This window comes from Anomaloglossus baeobatrachus, chromosome 1, assembly GCF_048569485.1.
Source record: "Anomaloglossus baeobatrachus isolate aAnoBae1 chromosome 1, aAnoBae1.hap1, whole genome shotgun sequence".
NCBI lineage: Eukaryota > Metazoa > Chordata > Amphibia > Anura > Aromobatidae > Anomaloglossus > Anomaloglossus baeobatrachus.
The window spans coordinates 423,949,394-423,965,477 of NC_134353.1; the positions used below are offsets into that span (position 1 = coordinate 423,949,394).

General features: G+C 43.9%; 1 protein-coding gene across 1 annotated transcript in view; it reads right to left on the reverse strand.

Annotated features, from left to right (window-relative positions):
• Positions 1–332: 332 nt before the first annotated feature.
• Positions 333–16,084, reverse strand: part of MAP2K2 (mitogen-activated protein kinase kinase 2) — a 124,924-nt gene continuing 109,172 nt past the window's right edge. Inside the window, exons 10-11 of the mRNA XM_075337863.1 lie at positions 4,126–4,171; positions 333–971 (exon numbers count right to left, since the gene is read on the reverse strand). Of these exons, the coding sequence (XP_075193978.1) occupies positions 861–971; positions 4,126–4,171 (157 nt within the window). The 3' untranslated portion in view covers positions 333–860. The remainder of the gene's footprint in view (positions 972–4,125; positions 4,172–16,084) is intronic.

Sequence of the window (16,084 nt, forward strand, 5' to 3'; positions counted from 1 at the left end):
TTTTGAAGGTTTCTGCTTTGCATTTTTTACCCTACTGTGTAAAAATGTATACTATACTATGTTTTGTAGAAGACCTATAACTCTTTTTGATACACTAAATTACTTGTTTAATTTCACTTTTATTGTCCTTCATTCTGTATTCTTCCTTCATTTTCATCATATTTACAAATAAAGAAGGATTATTTATAAAGGAAAACATTGTTACTAAGTTTGAACAAAAGAAATAGTTGTTCAGTTATGTCCTTCTGTTGTAACAGCAAGTGTCGATTTCCAGATTTCCGAAGATATCATATGCCACATTACTTTTACCTCCATCAACAAACAAACAACAATTATAATCATTAAATTTATTTGTTATTAAGACAATCAATGGATCATGGTGATCTGTATCTAGATTTAGGGGATAGGTCTGGACACTATAATGCAGGTTGAAGATGAAAATCTTTACTGTTAACAAAACCCTTGATCTCTTCCCTTGTGCATTCAGGCCATTATGTTGAAGGATCCATGTTGTTTGAGAAATACAATAAGCTGCTTTAAAGCAAACTTCTGGACCTATGTTATATCACCAATGACAAAGCAACAAACCGCTTAAAAAAGATTACAACTTCTCATGTACATACACAAGTGCTCATGAGCATGGAGCTCAAGCGGCAGTGACTTGCAGATTGACGTGGAAAAAGAAATACACAGAAGCAAGCTGGATTGATAAAAGCAGAACAATGTGTTCAAAAAGACGTCCCATGCTTCACATTCCCGGTTATACTGAACTTCTCTCAAAATTTCCCTGAAGAAATGGCAAATTAAGAATGGGGGAAGGGTGTTGTAAAGGTGACAAACAAAAAAAAAAAAAAGAAAAATTAAATGGTGGTGCGAGTTGGAGTACTTGGCTGACGCAGGCCCAAAGTTTTGCACAACCAGCCAGCAAAATCAACTTCTTGGATTTCAGCACGCTTAATAAATGTATGGGTCTATAGGAGGAAAAAAAACAAGAATAAAATAGGTTTGTACTAATATATCAAATGTTAATTCAATTAGCACAACTATTGTATTTAGAACCATTAAGACATGATTGTCTAATACGTGCTCCGAATATCTGAGATCATAGTTTAATATGTTAATCTACAGTTGCTAACATTTCATATTGGTCTACACATCACTTATTGTGGTTATCCTGGCAATTTATATAATCGGGCCGCTTGGGGTTATACATTGTTGAAGTCGATTAATCCCCTCCTGTCTAAGAAATTTTGCATTTTTGAACTTTCGTTTTTCACCCCCTTTTTCTAAAACACATAACTTTTACCATTTACATATTCATATCAATTCTTGTTTTTTTGCAGGACAATTTATAGTTTTCAATTACACCATTCATTTTACCATATAATGTACTGAAAAATGAGAATAAATAAAAAATGGGTGAAATGGTGAAAACAAAATGCAATTCTTTGAATATTTACTGTGTTTTGTTTTTACAGTTTACGATCTACTGATATTCTTCAGACCAATAGGATTATGATGACACCACCTTTTTGTAAGGAAACGCCACTGTGCACATTGCTCATTCACATGGTACCTACTCACTCCATTTTACACTAGAATCATTAAGGCACATTTTATGCATACAGTGAAGGAAATAATGATTTGATCCCTTGCTGATTTTGTAAGTTTGCCCACTGACAAAGACATGAATAGTCTATAATTTTAAGGGTAGGTTAAAAGTAACAGTGAGAGATAGAATATCCAAAACAAAATCCAGAAAATCACATTGTATAAATTATATAAATGTATCTGCATTTTGCAGAGAGAAATAAGTATTTGAGCCCTCTGACAAACAAGACTTAATATTTGGTGGCAAAACTCTTGTTGGCAAGCCCAGCAGTCAGACTTTTTTGTAGTTGATGATGAGGTATGCGCACATGTCAGAAGGAATTTTGGTCCACTCCTCTTTGAAGATCATATCTAAATTAGTAAGATTTTGAGGCTATCGCTTGGCAACTAGGAGCTTCAGCTTTCTCCATAGGTTTTCTATGGGATTAAGGTCTGGACTGGTTAGGCCACTCCATGACCATAATGTGCTTCTTTTTGACCCATGTATGTTTTGGATCATTGTCGTGCTGGAAGACCCAACCACGACCCATTTGTTAATGTCCTGCTAGAAGGAAGGAGGTTGTCACTCAGGATTATACGATACATGGCTCCATCGTCTCATTGATGCGGTGAAGTAGTCCTGTGCCCTTAGCAGAGAAACACCACCAAAACATGTTTCCACCTACATGCTTGACAGTAGGGACGGTGTTCTTTGGGTCATAGGCAGCATTTCTCTTCCTCCAAACATGGTGAGTTGAGTTAATGCAAAAGAGCTCAATTTTTGTCTCATCTGTCCACATCAATTTCTTTTAATCACTCAAAATCATCCAGGTGTTCATTGGCAAACTTTAGACGGGCCTGCACATGTGCCTTCTTGAGCAGTGGGACTTTGCGGGCACTGCAGAATTTTAAAGGGAGCCGGTTATCAGAAATTTAGCTTTTAAGCTAAAAGTTTCCTCTTCAGCAGCTCGTGGGCTGCATTCTAGCAAGGTTCCTATACTTTTTGTGCCCCCTTTGAAACCAAATTAAATACTTTATAAAGTTGTACCTTTTTGTCTGCAATTCTTGTAAATTATCGATGGGGGTGGGCTGTCTGGTGTCCGTTGCTGTCCCTCCTGCAGATTGACGCCGTCCCCCAATGCTCCATTTCATATCTCAGGACGCCGCCCACTGCGCCCGAGGTCCCGTGCACGCGAGGACCGCTGGTGACGTGGTCGCAGGCACGAGATTATGGGCGGCGCTGTGATTGCTTCGCAAGTGCCCGCCCATAATCTCGTGCCCGGCCTTTCCCCTCTAGCTCCAGCGTTCTGCGCAAGTGCTGGCCAGATGACCCGACGTCACCTCCTTCTCATCTTACCCTGCAGCATGAAATAGATGGGAAGGAGCGGAGCAGGACATCACAGGATACGAAGAGACGCGGAGAGGATCTGAGCGACGTACACAGTAAAAAAAACCATGTAAAATCAAAGACACACATTGTCTTATGAAAAGTGAAAAGCACGAAACGTTTTTTTTTTTGTAACCTGTGGTGGCCTGCTCCGCTCCTCCCATCTATTTCCTGCTGCAGGGTAAGATGGGAAGGAGGTGACGTCGGGTCATTTGGCCAGCGCTTGTACAAAAGGTACAACTTTATAAAGTATTTAATTTGGTTTCAAAGGGGACACAAAAAGTACAGGAACCTTGCTAGAATGCAGCCCAGGAGCTGCAGAAGGGGAAACTTTTAGGTTTAAAGCTAAATTTCTGATGACAGGTTCCCTTTAAGACATTACAGCGTATTGTGTTACCCATGGTTTTCTTGGTGACAGTGGTCCCAGCTGTCTTGAGATCATTAACAAGTTCCTCCTGTGTAGTTTTAGGCTAATCTCTCACCTTCCTCATTATCCTGTATACCCCACAAGGTGAAATTTTGCATGGAGCCCCTGATCGATGTCGATTGACACTCATTTTGTATTTAATACTACTGCACCAACAGTTTTCTTCTCACCCAGTGTCTTACTTATGGTTTTGTAGCCCATTCCAGCCTTGTGCAGGTCTATGATCTTGTCCCTGACATCCTTAGAAAGCTCTTTGGTCTTGCCCATGATGTAGAGGTTAGAGTCTGACTGATTAATTGAGTCTGTGGACAGGAGTCTTTAATACAGGTGACAATTTAAAAAAGCTGTCTTTATTGCCGTTAATGAGTTGATTAGGAGGGTCTAACTGGGATATATGAGCCAGAACTCAATGGTTGGTAGGGGATCAAATACTTATTTCTCTCTGCAAAATACAAATAAATTTATACAATTTATAAAATATGACTTTCAGGATTTTATTTTTGATATTCTATTTCTCACTGTTAAAATTAATCTACCCATAAAATTATAGACTGTTCATGTGTTTGTCAGTGGGCAAGCTTACAAAATCAGCAGGGATCAATGATTTCTTTCATTGTATGTAGCCTGGTAGCACACACAACATAAACGTGGTCATAATGTTATTTATTTTGATTAAATAAATTCACCCCTATTTGTTTGAAAAAGAAACAAGATCTCTCACCATTAGCAACTTCAGGTCTGCTCGCTCGGCTGGATTCTTTATTAGACTGGAGGAAAAAAAAGAAAAAAAAAGGTTATTGATTTATATGTGCAAAACATGCACAGTACAGTGTGAAGCAGGTGTGGAAAAAAGTACATTTTTATGATTTAACAAAATGCAATGTGAATGAACAAAAAAGAAATTAAGTCAATTCAATATTTGGGGTGACTACTTTATGCCTCAAAAGAGCATTAATTCTTTTAGGTACATGTGCACACGGTTTTTGAAAGATTTTTGCAAGAAGGTTGTTTGAAACATCTTTGATGACCAACCACAGATCTTCTGCGGATATAGGCTTCTACAAATCCATCTGTCTCTTTATGCAACCTCATAAGTGATGTTGAGATTTGGGCATTGTGAGGACCAGATCAATACTTTCAGGACTCTGTTCTTCTTTCATTTCACATGTCTGACCATAGCAAAACTGAGTGCAGCAACAAGATACAGGATGTTTATACTGCATCAGCAAGGTCTCTCCCAGGCAAACATTTCACAGGAAACTGGGGTTTCAAGATATGCTGTTCAAGCAGTTTTGAAAAAGTACTAAGAAATGGGTAACGCTGAGGCCCATAGATGCAGGGGTCGGAGATTGAACTTAGTGCAGCAATGGAAGATATCAAGCGCCATTCGAAATTGGAAGAAGTCCATCAGCTGAAAAAGGACAGCAACCAGTGAGACCCAGGTACACCCATCTACTGTTCGGAAAAGTCTGGCCAGCAGTAATATCGATGAAAGAATTGGGGCGAAAAATCCATACATTTGACATGAAACAAGGTTATGCAACTTAACTATGTACAAAAAGATAGGAACTAGAGTTAAGAGGACTGAAATATTTGGCTGATTGAGGTACGATAATGAGTCTGTGAGTAACAGTTAAGTAAGGAGAGGTTTCCTTGCAAGTTTGCGTCTGCATTTCATCAAATGGAGTTGCGTCAAGATTAATGACGTCAATGCTGAAAAATATAGGCAGATATTTATCTATCATGCAAATACCATCACAAAGGCATCTGATTGGCTCCAAATATATTCTGAAGCATACATACAATCAATATTAAGGAAAAGCACAGTGCCACTGTGGTTGGCACTGTTAGCTTTGCTGTGGCGGAGTGCTTGGTTCAAATCACATTAATAACAAACATCTGCAAGGAGTTTGTTCTCCCTGTGTGTGTGGGTTTCCCGCAACACTCCAAAAATATACTGATAAGGAATTTAAATTTTGAGCCCTGATTGGGAAAGTGATATCTGTAAAGCACAGGAATATAATGACGTTATAGAAGCATGCATATTAAATAACGATATAGGAGACCTGGAAGTGATAATAGGGACTCATGAACTCAACATCATAAAGGCGTGTGGGATTACAAGAAGAGACACACACATCCACAGATCTAGGGTTAATTTTCCACGATTTCAGGGATAACCTCCCTAGAGAGTTGGTAGTTGTGTTCAGACCAAATTTATTGAAACTTCCTTTAAGTTGAGACAGGCTTATACGTCTTTTCAGGAAAACCCAGACAAAGCCCATAGGGATGTTTGGTTGCTGGAGCAGGGGGCTTTCAACAGGTGGGCAGTAAGGAGGGAGCAAATATTTAAAACAGCCCAGGAGGCGACCCTTCATCGATTTGGGAATAAGGCGGGTAAACTGATGGTCAATCTGGTAAAAATTAGAGGGACTCTGCAAGGACCTATGCAAATGAGGGATCGCACAGGTGAGGTACACAATAATCCTGGGAGGATAATCGAAATATTGGGGGACATACAAGGAATTATACACGGGGGACATACAAGTCACAATTCCAGATAACAATATTTTGACTAAAGTGACCCTTCCTGGGATCACAGAGGAACAACGTACTTTTTTTGAACGCTAAAATTTCAGGGGAAGAGGTAGTTGGCACTCTCAAAAGTATGCAGAACAACAAAGCGCCAGGGCCAGACGGGTTCACGGCTGAATTTTACAAGATGATGGTAGATGAGACCTCTCCTCTATTGTTAGAAATATTATTATTATTTATTATTATAGCGCCATTTATTCCATGGCGCTTTACAAGTGAAAGAGGGCATACGTACAACAATCATCAACAGTACAAAACAGACTGGTATAGGAGGAGAGAGGACCATGCCCGTGAGGGCTCACAGTCTACAGGGAATGGGTGGTGGTACAATAGGTGAGGATAGAGCTGGTTGCGCAGTGGTCTTCTAGACTGGAGGGCTATTGTAGGTTATAGGCTTGTTGGAAGAGGTGGGTCTTGAGGTTCCTCTTGAAGCTTTCCACGGTAGGGGAGAGTCTGATGTGCTGAGGTAGAGTATTCCAGAGTATGGGGGATGCACGGGAGAAATCTTGTACGTGATTGTGGGAAGAGGAGATAAGAGAAGGAGATCTTGTGAGGATCTGAGGTTGCGTGCAGGTAGGTACCGGGAGACTAGGTCACAGATGTAGGGAGGAGACAGGTTGTGCATGGCTAATGTTTTGAACTGGAGTCGTTGGGCGATGGGAAGCCAGTGAAGGGATTGGCAGAGTGGCGAAGCTGGGGAGTAGCGAGGGGAGAGGTGGATTAAGTGGGCCGCAGAGTTTAGGATAGATTGGAGGGGTGCAAGAGTGTTGGAAGGGAGGCCAGAGAGCAGAAGGTTGCAGTAGTCAAGGCGGGAGATGATGAGGGCATGCACTAGTGTTTTTGCCGATTCTTGGTTAAGGAAAGCACGGATCCGGGAGATATTTTTGAGTTGTAATCAGCATGAGTTGAAGAGGGCTTGGATGTGTGGCTTGAAGGCTAGAGCAGAGTCAAGGGTTACTCCAAGGCAACGAGCTTGTGAGACTGGGGAGAGTGAGCAACCATCAAGTTTGATGGAAAGGCTTGTTGGAGGAGATGAGTGAGGAGGAGGAAAGACAATGAACTCTGTTTTGTCCATGTTAAGTTTTAGGAATCGCGCAGAGAAGAAGGATGAAATAGCAGACAGACATTGTGGAATTTTGGTTAGTAGAGCGGTAATGTCCGGACCAGAGAGGTACATCTGTGTGTCATCGGCATAGAGATGATACTGGAAGCCGTGGGACTCTATGAGCTGTCCCAAATATACAACAAGGTCCTGGAGGGTGAAGCGTCTTTTCGCAATAGTAACCTAGCCTATATAAAATTAATTCCGAAAACAAAGATCCGCTATCCCCAGGCTCTTACCGGCCAATTTCACTCATTAATTTGGACATAAAAGTTACTCTCAAAAATAATGGCTAACCGCTTAGCCGTAATCCTGCCCCATTTAATATCCCCAGCTCAAGCAGGTTTAATTAAAAATAGATCAGCGACGCAAAATATTCATAAAGTCTTATTGGCCCTTGATAGGGTGAGCTCTAAGGATCTGGTCAAAGAGACTCCAGCGTTATTAATAATAGATGCTGAGAAGGCCTTCGATAATGTGGAGTGGCCTTGGCTCTATAGAGTTTTAGACAATGCTATTCTCGGGGTCTTTCTACAATGTGATGCGTGATATTTATACAAATCCTAGATTCCTAGTTCCTAGTTTCCGCTCGATTCCCTTTCAGTTGCATAGGGGGACTAGGCAGGGCTGTCCCCTTTCATCACTTCTCTTCAACCTGGCTTTGGAGCCCCTGGCGAGGCTGGTAACTGACCATTGCACTTTTCAAGGGATCCTCATAAATAAGATGCGAATACAGGCGACACTCTTTGCCGACGATGTACTGTTTCCCTCTGATCCTAAAACTCAGGTACTACTTATATTAGATATATTGCGAGAATACGGGAGCTACTCAGGCTTTAAAATTAACCCAACTAAATGTGAATTACTGTACCTGGGCAATGGGAAGGCGCATTTGCAGGAGGGTGGCCAGTGTGAGCATATTTCTATAGCAAGATCATACATCACATATCTGGGCATTAGAATTGGTAAGGGGCCGACTTTATATAACCTAAACTTCCCACCTCTTCTAAATCAAATAGTTCAGGACCTCCAGAGATGGCAGGACCTCCCGTTGAATATCATGGGCAGAGCACAATTAAGATGATGTCCATGTCTAAGTTGATGTATCATATCCAAACTCTACCTTTGCTCTTGAGACATAAGGATGTTGAACTTCTTAATAGAAGTTTCTCGAGGTTTGTGTGGAGGGGGAAACGAGCTCGCATTGGTATAAGGAAGCTGACTGCATCAAAGGATAATGGGGGATTAAACCTACCAAATGTTAGGGGTTACAATCTGGCCTGTTTGTCCAGGTAGTGGATGGATTGGATTCATGGCTCACAGAAACACGTGTCCCTTGGAGTTGAGAGAGATTATGCGTTTCCATGGTATTTAAAGGCCCTTCTTCACACCAGTCAAGCTAATCTACCCCAAAAAATTAAGCAGTCTTCTCTGTTTAAGGATAAGATAGCAGCCTGGAGGGCAGTGAGGAAGCATTACAAGTTGGCATATAAAATTTCTAAATATCTACCCTATGGGGTAATCCAAGGTTCAGCCAGGGAATTAGCAATAAGCTATTTGAAGTATGGAGGCGGAAAGATATACAGAGGGTCTCCCATCTTTTTCATCCTTCTGAGCCAAGATGGTTGGGGAGGGAAGAATTGGTAGACAATTATGGGTTGAATCCGAACCAAATAATCCAGTATGATCAGGTGAAGCATAAGGTTATGGCTCAATTGCACGACATTTCGTCGGAGGTGTCACTTAATACATTTGACGGCCTGGTCAAGTTGGCACAAACGTCCTCGTCAATCTCATCTCTATATGGGGCAATGCGAAACCAGTTGACTGGCTATCAGCCAGAGAGTTTCTTTAAGCCACGGGAAAAGCAACTAGGGGACCCCGACATTGGAACAAAGATTAGGGAGGGGTGGAGGGCCCTACGAAAGGCAATACTGAATGAACAGTGGTGGGAGACTCAGTATAAAGTGATGCATCGGGCGATCTATGCATTCAATTTGCCCAGAAAGCTTGAGAATCCTGAGAGGATTACTCGTTGTCCGAAATGCAATTTAGAAGCAACGGATCTCTACCATGGATTGTAGCTGTGTCCCCACCTTGAGCCACTGTGGGCCCGAGTATCAAAGTGTGTTGCTAAACTCTGGGACATCAAACTCCTTCTCTCCCCTACTCTGGTTCTGTTCCATGCGTGGGAGGGAGTGAGCGTCGAGGGGAGGAGGAGTAAACATCCCCCTTCACTACTACATGTAATCATACTTGCAACAAAGAGGATGATACTGAAATATTGGTTGGAGTCAAAAGTACCCTCGTTCGAAGAAGTAATAATCCATATAGCACGGCTGATGGAGTGAGAGCCTTGATGCCGGAAGGAAGTCGGGACGATTGGGTAGTCACTTCAAAAAAAGTGGAGGGAGTTCATTAAAAGCTACTTTAACCCCTTCACGACCGCGGGCCGTAAAATTACGTCCTATTTTAACGTGACTTAACGACCAGGGACGTAATTTTACGGCCTAAACTTCATTTGATTGCCGTGGCCATAGCAACGGCTTTCAAATGATGTCCCCTGCTGTTTCTTACAGCAGGGGACCTTTGCTTGACCCCAGGGGGGGCGGCATCGCCACCCCCTATCGACGATCGATGTGATTGGCTGTTCAAATCTGAACCGCCAACCACATCGATCGCACTAATTTCGGCAAAAATAATGCCCGAATTAGTGCGATCCTGTGAGATCCAGCTATGAGATGCCGCAGCTGCAGCAGCATATCATAGGTGGACCTCAAACATGCCGCCCCCAGCCCCTGCAGCACTGATTGGAGCGATCGTGCTATGACGCGCAATCGCTCCAATCAGTGTGCAGTGGGGCGGTCTGATCTGCCGGTGGCCGCCCTCCCCAGGCCTGTGCTGGCCTGTGAGCCCTCCCCCAACATGTCTGCAGCGTGGAGTGGCTGGTACTTTTGGTACCACGCCACCGCTGCTGCCGCCGCCGCCTCTGATGTCTCCGCCGCTGCAGCTCTAATGGTAAGTATTCCGCTCCCTGCGCGCTCCCGTGAAGGCCCCTGCGCGCTCCCGTGAAGGCCCCTGCCCGTGCCCCCCCCGATCTGCCCCCCTACGCCCCGATCTGCCCCCCCGGCATCCCGATCTGCTACCACCGCTGCTGCTGAGGTCACCGCTGCTGCTGCAAAGTGAGTACTGTGCTCACTTTGCAGCCCGTGCGCGCTCCCGTGGTGCCCCTGCGCGCTGCCGTGATAGCCCCTGCCGTGCCCCCCCCGCGATCTGCTCCCCCCAACCACCCCCCCCCCCCCCGACATCCCGATCCGCTCCCCCCGCGATCTGACTGCCTCCCCCATTATTTCTATTCTGCTTCTGCAGCTCCCTCTCCGGTCTCCCCCTCTGCTCTCCCCCCCTCCCCCTCTGCTCTCACCCCCCCCCTCTGCTCTCACCCCCCCCCTCTGCTCTCACCCCCCCTCTCCCCCTCTGCTCTCCCCCGACGTCCTCTTACCTGTCTTCACCGGCCTGATCACATCTGCGTCCATCGCTGGGTCCTTCCTGGGCATTCTGCTGATCTGCCTGCTGCTCCTGTAAAGCTGTCCATCTCTCTGCCATCTGTTCCTCTGCAGCTCTTCTGGTCAGTGATCCTCCTGCTAGTCCTCTGGGTACTGTGAGTATAACTTTTTTTTTTTTTCCGTATCCCCTGTCCATTTTTACACCTCATCCGTCCGTGCGTCCCGCCAAGCGCTGATCAGGGATGCTGATAACGGATCGGCATCCCTGCTCAATTTTTGGCGTGACTTTTTTTTCCGTATCCCCGACGCTTTTTGTATCGCATCCGTCCGTGCGTCCCGCCAAGCGCTGATCAGGGATGCAGATAACGGATCGGCATCCATGGTCAATTTTTGGCGTGACTTTTTTTTCCATATTCACGACGCTTTTTGTATCTCATCCGTCCGTGCGTCCCGCCGAGCGCTGATCAGGGATGCAGATAACGGATCGGCATCCATGGTCAATTTTTGGCGTGACTTTTTTTCCGTATTCACGACGCTTTTTGTATCGCATCGGTCCGTGCGTCCCGCCGAGCGCTGATCAGGGATGCAGATAACGGATCGGCATCCATGGTCAATTTTTGGCGTGACTTTTTTTTCCGTATCCCCGACGCTTTTTGTATCGCATCCGTCCGTGCGTCCCACCAAGCGCTGATCAGGGATGCACATAACGGATCGGCATCCATGGTCAATTTTTGGCGTGACTTTTTTCCGTATTCACGACGCTTTTTGTATCGCATCCGTCCGTGCGTCCCGCCAAGCGCTGATCAGGGATGCACATAACGGATCGGCATCCCTGCTCAATTTTTGGCGTGACTTTTTTCCGTATTTGCGACGCTTTTTGTATCGCATCCGTCCGTGCGTCCCGCCAAGCGCTGATCAGGGATGCACATAACGTATCTGCATCCATGGTCAATTTTTGGCGTGACTTTTTTTTTTACGTATCCCCGACGCTTTTTTTTATCGCATCCGACCGTGCGTCCTGCAGCGGCCGATCAGTGCACTGCGTCTGTGCGTTTGAAAAGTCAAATGGCGCTCCTTCTCTTCTGAGCCCCGCCATGCGCTCAAACAATTACTTTCCACCACATATGAGGTATCTGCGTACTCAGGAGAAATTGCACAATACGTTTTATGGTGCATTTTTTCCTGATAGCCTTGTGAAAAAAAAAGCTACCTAGTTGAAGCAACCGTTTTGTGGTAAAAAAAAAATTTTTTCTTTTCACGGCTCAACGCTATAAACTTCTGTGAAGCCCCCAGGTGTTCAAAGTGCTCACCAAACATCTAGAAAAATTATTTGAGGGCTCTAGTTTCCAAAATGGTGTCACTTGTGGGGGAGCTCCACTGTTTAGGCACCATAGGGGGTCTCCAAACGTGACATGGCGTCCGCTAATGATTCCAACCAATTTTGCTGTCAAATGGCGCTCCTTCTCTTCTGAGCCCCGCCATGCGCCCAAACAATTACTTTCCACCACATATGAGGTATCTGCGTACTCAGGAGAAAATGCACAATACATTTTATGGTGCATTTTTTCCTGATAGCCTTGTGAAAAAAAAAGCTACCTAGTTGAAGCAACCGTTTTGTGGTAAAAATTTTTTTTTTTCTTTTCACGGCTCAACGCTATAAACTTTTGTGAAGCCCCCAGGGGTTCAAAGTGCTCACCAAACATCTAGAAAAATTATTTGAGGCCTCTAGTTTCCAAAATGGGGTCACTTGTGGGGGAGCTCCATTGTTTAGGCACCTCAGGGGGTCTTCAAACCCGACATGGCGTCCGCTAACAGGTGCAGCTAATTTTGCACTCAAAATTTCAAATGGCGCTCCTTGCCTTCCGAGCACTGCTGTGTGTCCAAACATTTGATTTCCACCACATATGAGGTATCTGCGTACTCAGGAGAAAATGCACAATACATTTTATGGTGCATTTTTTCCTGTTACCCTTGTGAAAAAAAAAGCTACCTAGTTGAAGCAACCGTTTTGTGGTAAAAAAAATTTTTTTTCTTTTCACGGCTCAACGCTATAAACTTTTGTGAAGCCCCCAGGTGTTCAAAGTGCTCACCAAACATCTAGAAAAATTATTTGAGGCCTCTAGTTTCCAAAATGGGGTCACTTGTGGGGGAGCTCCATTGTTTAGGCACCTCAGGGGGTCTTCAAACCCGACATGGCGTCCGCTAACAGGTGCAGCTAATTTTGCACTCAAAATTTCAAATGGCGCTCCTTGCCTTCCGAGCACTGCTGTGTGTCCAAACATTTGATTTCCACCACATATGAGGTATCTGCGTACTCAGGAGAAAATGCACAATACATTTTATGGTGCATTTTTTCCTGTTACCCTTGTGAAAAAAAAAGCTACCTAGTTGAAGCAACCGTTTTGTGGTAAAAAAAATTTTTTTTCTTTTCACGGCTCAACGCTATAAACTTTTGTGAAGCCCCCAGGTGTTCAAAGTGCTCACCAAACATCTAGAAAAATTATTTGAGGCCTCTAGTTTCCAAAATGGGGTCACTTGTGGGGGAGCTCCATTGTTTAGGCACCTCAGGGGGTCTTCAAACCCGACATGGCGTCCGCTAACAGGTGCAGCTAATTTTGCACTCAAAAATTCAAATGGCGCTCCTTGCCTTCCGAGCACTGCTGTGTGTCCAAACATTTGATTTCCACCACATATGAGGTATCTGCGTACTCAGGAGAAAATGCACAATACATTTTATGGTGCATTTTTTCCTGTTACCCTTGTGAAAAAAAAAGCTACCTAGTTGAAGCAACCGTTTTGTGGTAAAAAAATTTTTTTTTCTTTTCACGGCTCAACGCTATAAACTTTTGTGAAGCCCCCAGGGGTTCAAAGTGCTCACCAAACATCTAGAAAAATTATTTGAGGCCTCTAGTTTCCAAAATGGGGTCACTTATGGGGGAGCTCCATGGTTTAGGCACCTCAGGGGGTCTTCAAACCCGACATGGCGTCCGCTAATGAGTGCAGCTAATTTTGCGTTCAAAAATTCAAATGGCGCTCCTTCCCTTCCGAGCTCTGCCGTGCGCCCAAACAATTGATTTTTACCACATATGGGGTATCAGCGTACTCAGGAGAACATGCACAATAAATTGTATTGTGTACTTTCTCTTTTCTCCCTTGTAAAAATGAAAATTTTATGGCTAAAGTAACATTTTTGTGTTAAAAAGTAAAATTTTCATTTTTTCCTTCCACATTGCTTTGGTTCCTGTGAAGCACCTAAAGGGTTAATAATCTTATTGGATGTGGTTTTGAGCAGTGTGAGGGGTGTAGTTTTTAGAATGGGGTCACTTTTGGGTATTTTCTGTCACCTCGGCCTCTCAAAGTCACTTCAAATGTGATGTGGTCCCTAAAAAAATTATTTTGTAAATTTTGTTGGAAAAATGAGAATTTGCTGATGACCTTTGACCCCTTCTAACTTCCTAACGGAAAAAAAATTTGTTTCGAAAATTGCGCTGATGTGAAGTAGACAAGTGGGAAATGTTATTTAGTAACTATTTTGTGTGACATATCTCTCAGATTTATGGGCATAAATTTTCAAAGTTTGAAATTTGCGAAATTTTCAAACTTTTCGCCAAATTTCCTAAATTTTCACAAATAAACGCAAAAAATATCGGCCTAAATTTACCACTGACATGAAGTACAATATGTCACGAAAAAACAATCTCAGAATCGCCAGGATCCGTTGAAGCGTTCCAGAGTTATAACCTGTCAAAGTGACACTGGTCCGAATTGCAAAAAATGGCCCGGTCATTAGGGTGTTTTAGTGGCCGGGGGTGAAGGGGTTAATTCGGAGGAAATAGAACGCATAATGTCACCATTTAAGGAGACGGCATGGTATCACTCTGAGAAGTTAGGTGGTACACTCGGAGGACTGGAGGTGGGGGTTGAAGGTGACTAGGTGGGAGTGGATTTTGAGTAGTGGTGGGTTCAGGAAGGGGGGGGTAGGAGAATTTAACAGGATGGTTGCAAATTCATATAGTTAGTTATAAGGGTTTCCGTGAGGTATTAAAGATTCTGAGTCTTACTGTGAATACTGTGAACATTGATTAGATGTTGTAGTACTTAATTGTAAATTGAGCGATATACAATTTTTTTGTCATTTTGCTGATAATTTTGTTGATATTATTAATATTATTTGTTCTATGTAATGATTTGTTTGCTTTTGAAAATAAATAAAAATTATAATTTAAAAAAAAATAAAAAACATTTTATGTCTACCATAGGGAAATAAAATATTTATTTAACTTCATTAAAAGAAATCTCCAATGTTTGGCATGAAGTAGTTAGAAGACTGCTGATATGTTTTAAAAGAAAACTTGTCATCTGATTTTTCCCTATAAACTGCAGCCAGACCTTAAATACAGCATTCTAGAATGCTGTATATAAGTGTCCAGGCCGCTCAGTATAACATAAAATACATCTTTTATTATACTCACCAGCGGGGCGGTCCGGTCCAATAGGTGTTGCTGGTCTTGGTCCGGTGCCTCCTCCTATTGTCCCTTCCATCGCCGTCCTCCTACCTAACTAGCTACGTGTCAATGATGTGTCCTTTTACAGTTCAGGTCCACCCAATAACCATGGACATTCATAGCCTGATCATATCCGCTTGCAATGGTCTAGTTATCAAAAATAGGGGGGACAGTACATGTTTTTCTTCATTTAACCCCTTTACCACAATTTAAATTGTAGATAATGAAACACCATAAATGTATTGTTATAAAGCAATTGGTATTAAAATATAACTTTTAACAAATATATTTAGAAGGACAAAACGTCAATGAGAAACAAATCACCCTTTGTGAGAAATAGCACAACATGAAAAAATGTACCGTATTTTTCGGACCATAAGACGCACTTTTTTTCCCCCAAATGTTGGGGGAAAGTTGGGGGTGCGTCTTATGGTCTGACTATAGGGCTGCGGCTGGGAATGAGGGTGCTGCGGGTCATCGGGGGCACGAGCAGGCAGCAGCGCCTGCTCGTGACCACGTGGGCCCGCTCATTACGTATGCACGCCCATCCTCTCGTCCATCTCTCAGCGCTGAAGCCGGCACTGACAGGTGGGCGGAAGGATGAGCGGGGACGCGCGCATAGTAAAGAGCCGGCATGATCACCCCTGGCAATTACAGCCTGGAGTGATCATGTGCGGCTGTATTCACTGCCCCCCGCGCGTCATTGCCAGCGCGGGGTGCAGTGAATCAGTACACTCACCCGTCCCCGTGTGTGGAGCCGCCCCCCTGCTGCACGCGATGACTTCCTGTCTGTGCCGGTCAGCTGATCTGTGCTGAGCCGGTCAGCTGATCTGTGCTGGTCAGCTGATCGGCACAGACAGGAAGACATCGCGTGCAGCAGGGGGGCGGCTCCACACACACAGATCAGCGTGCCAGAGAGGAAGATGTGATCGGTGCTGCAGGGAGTGAGGAAAAGGTGAGTATAAACGTTTATTT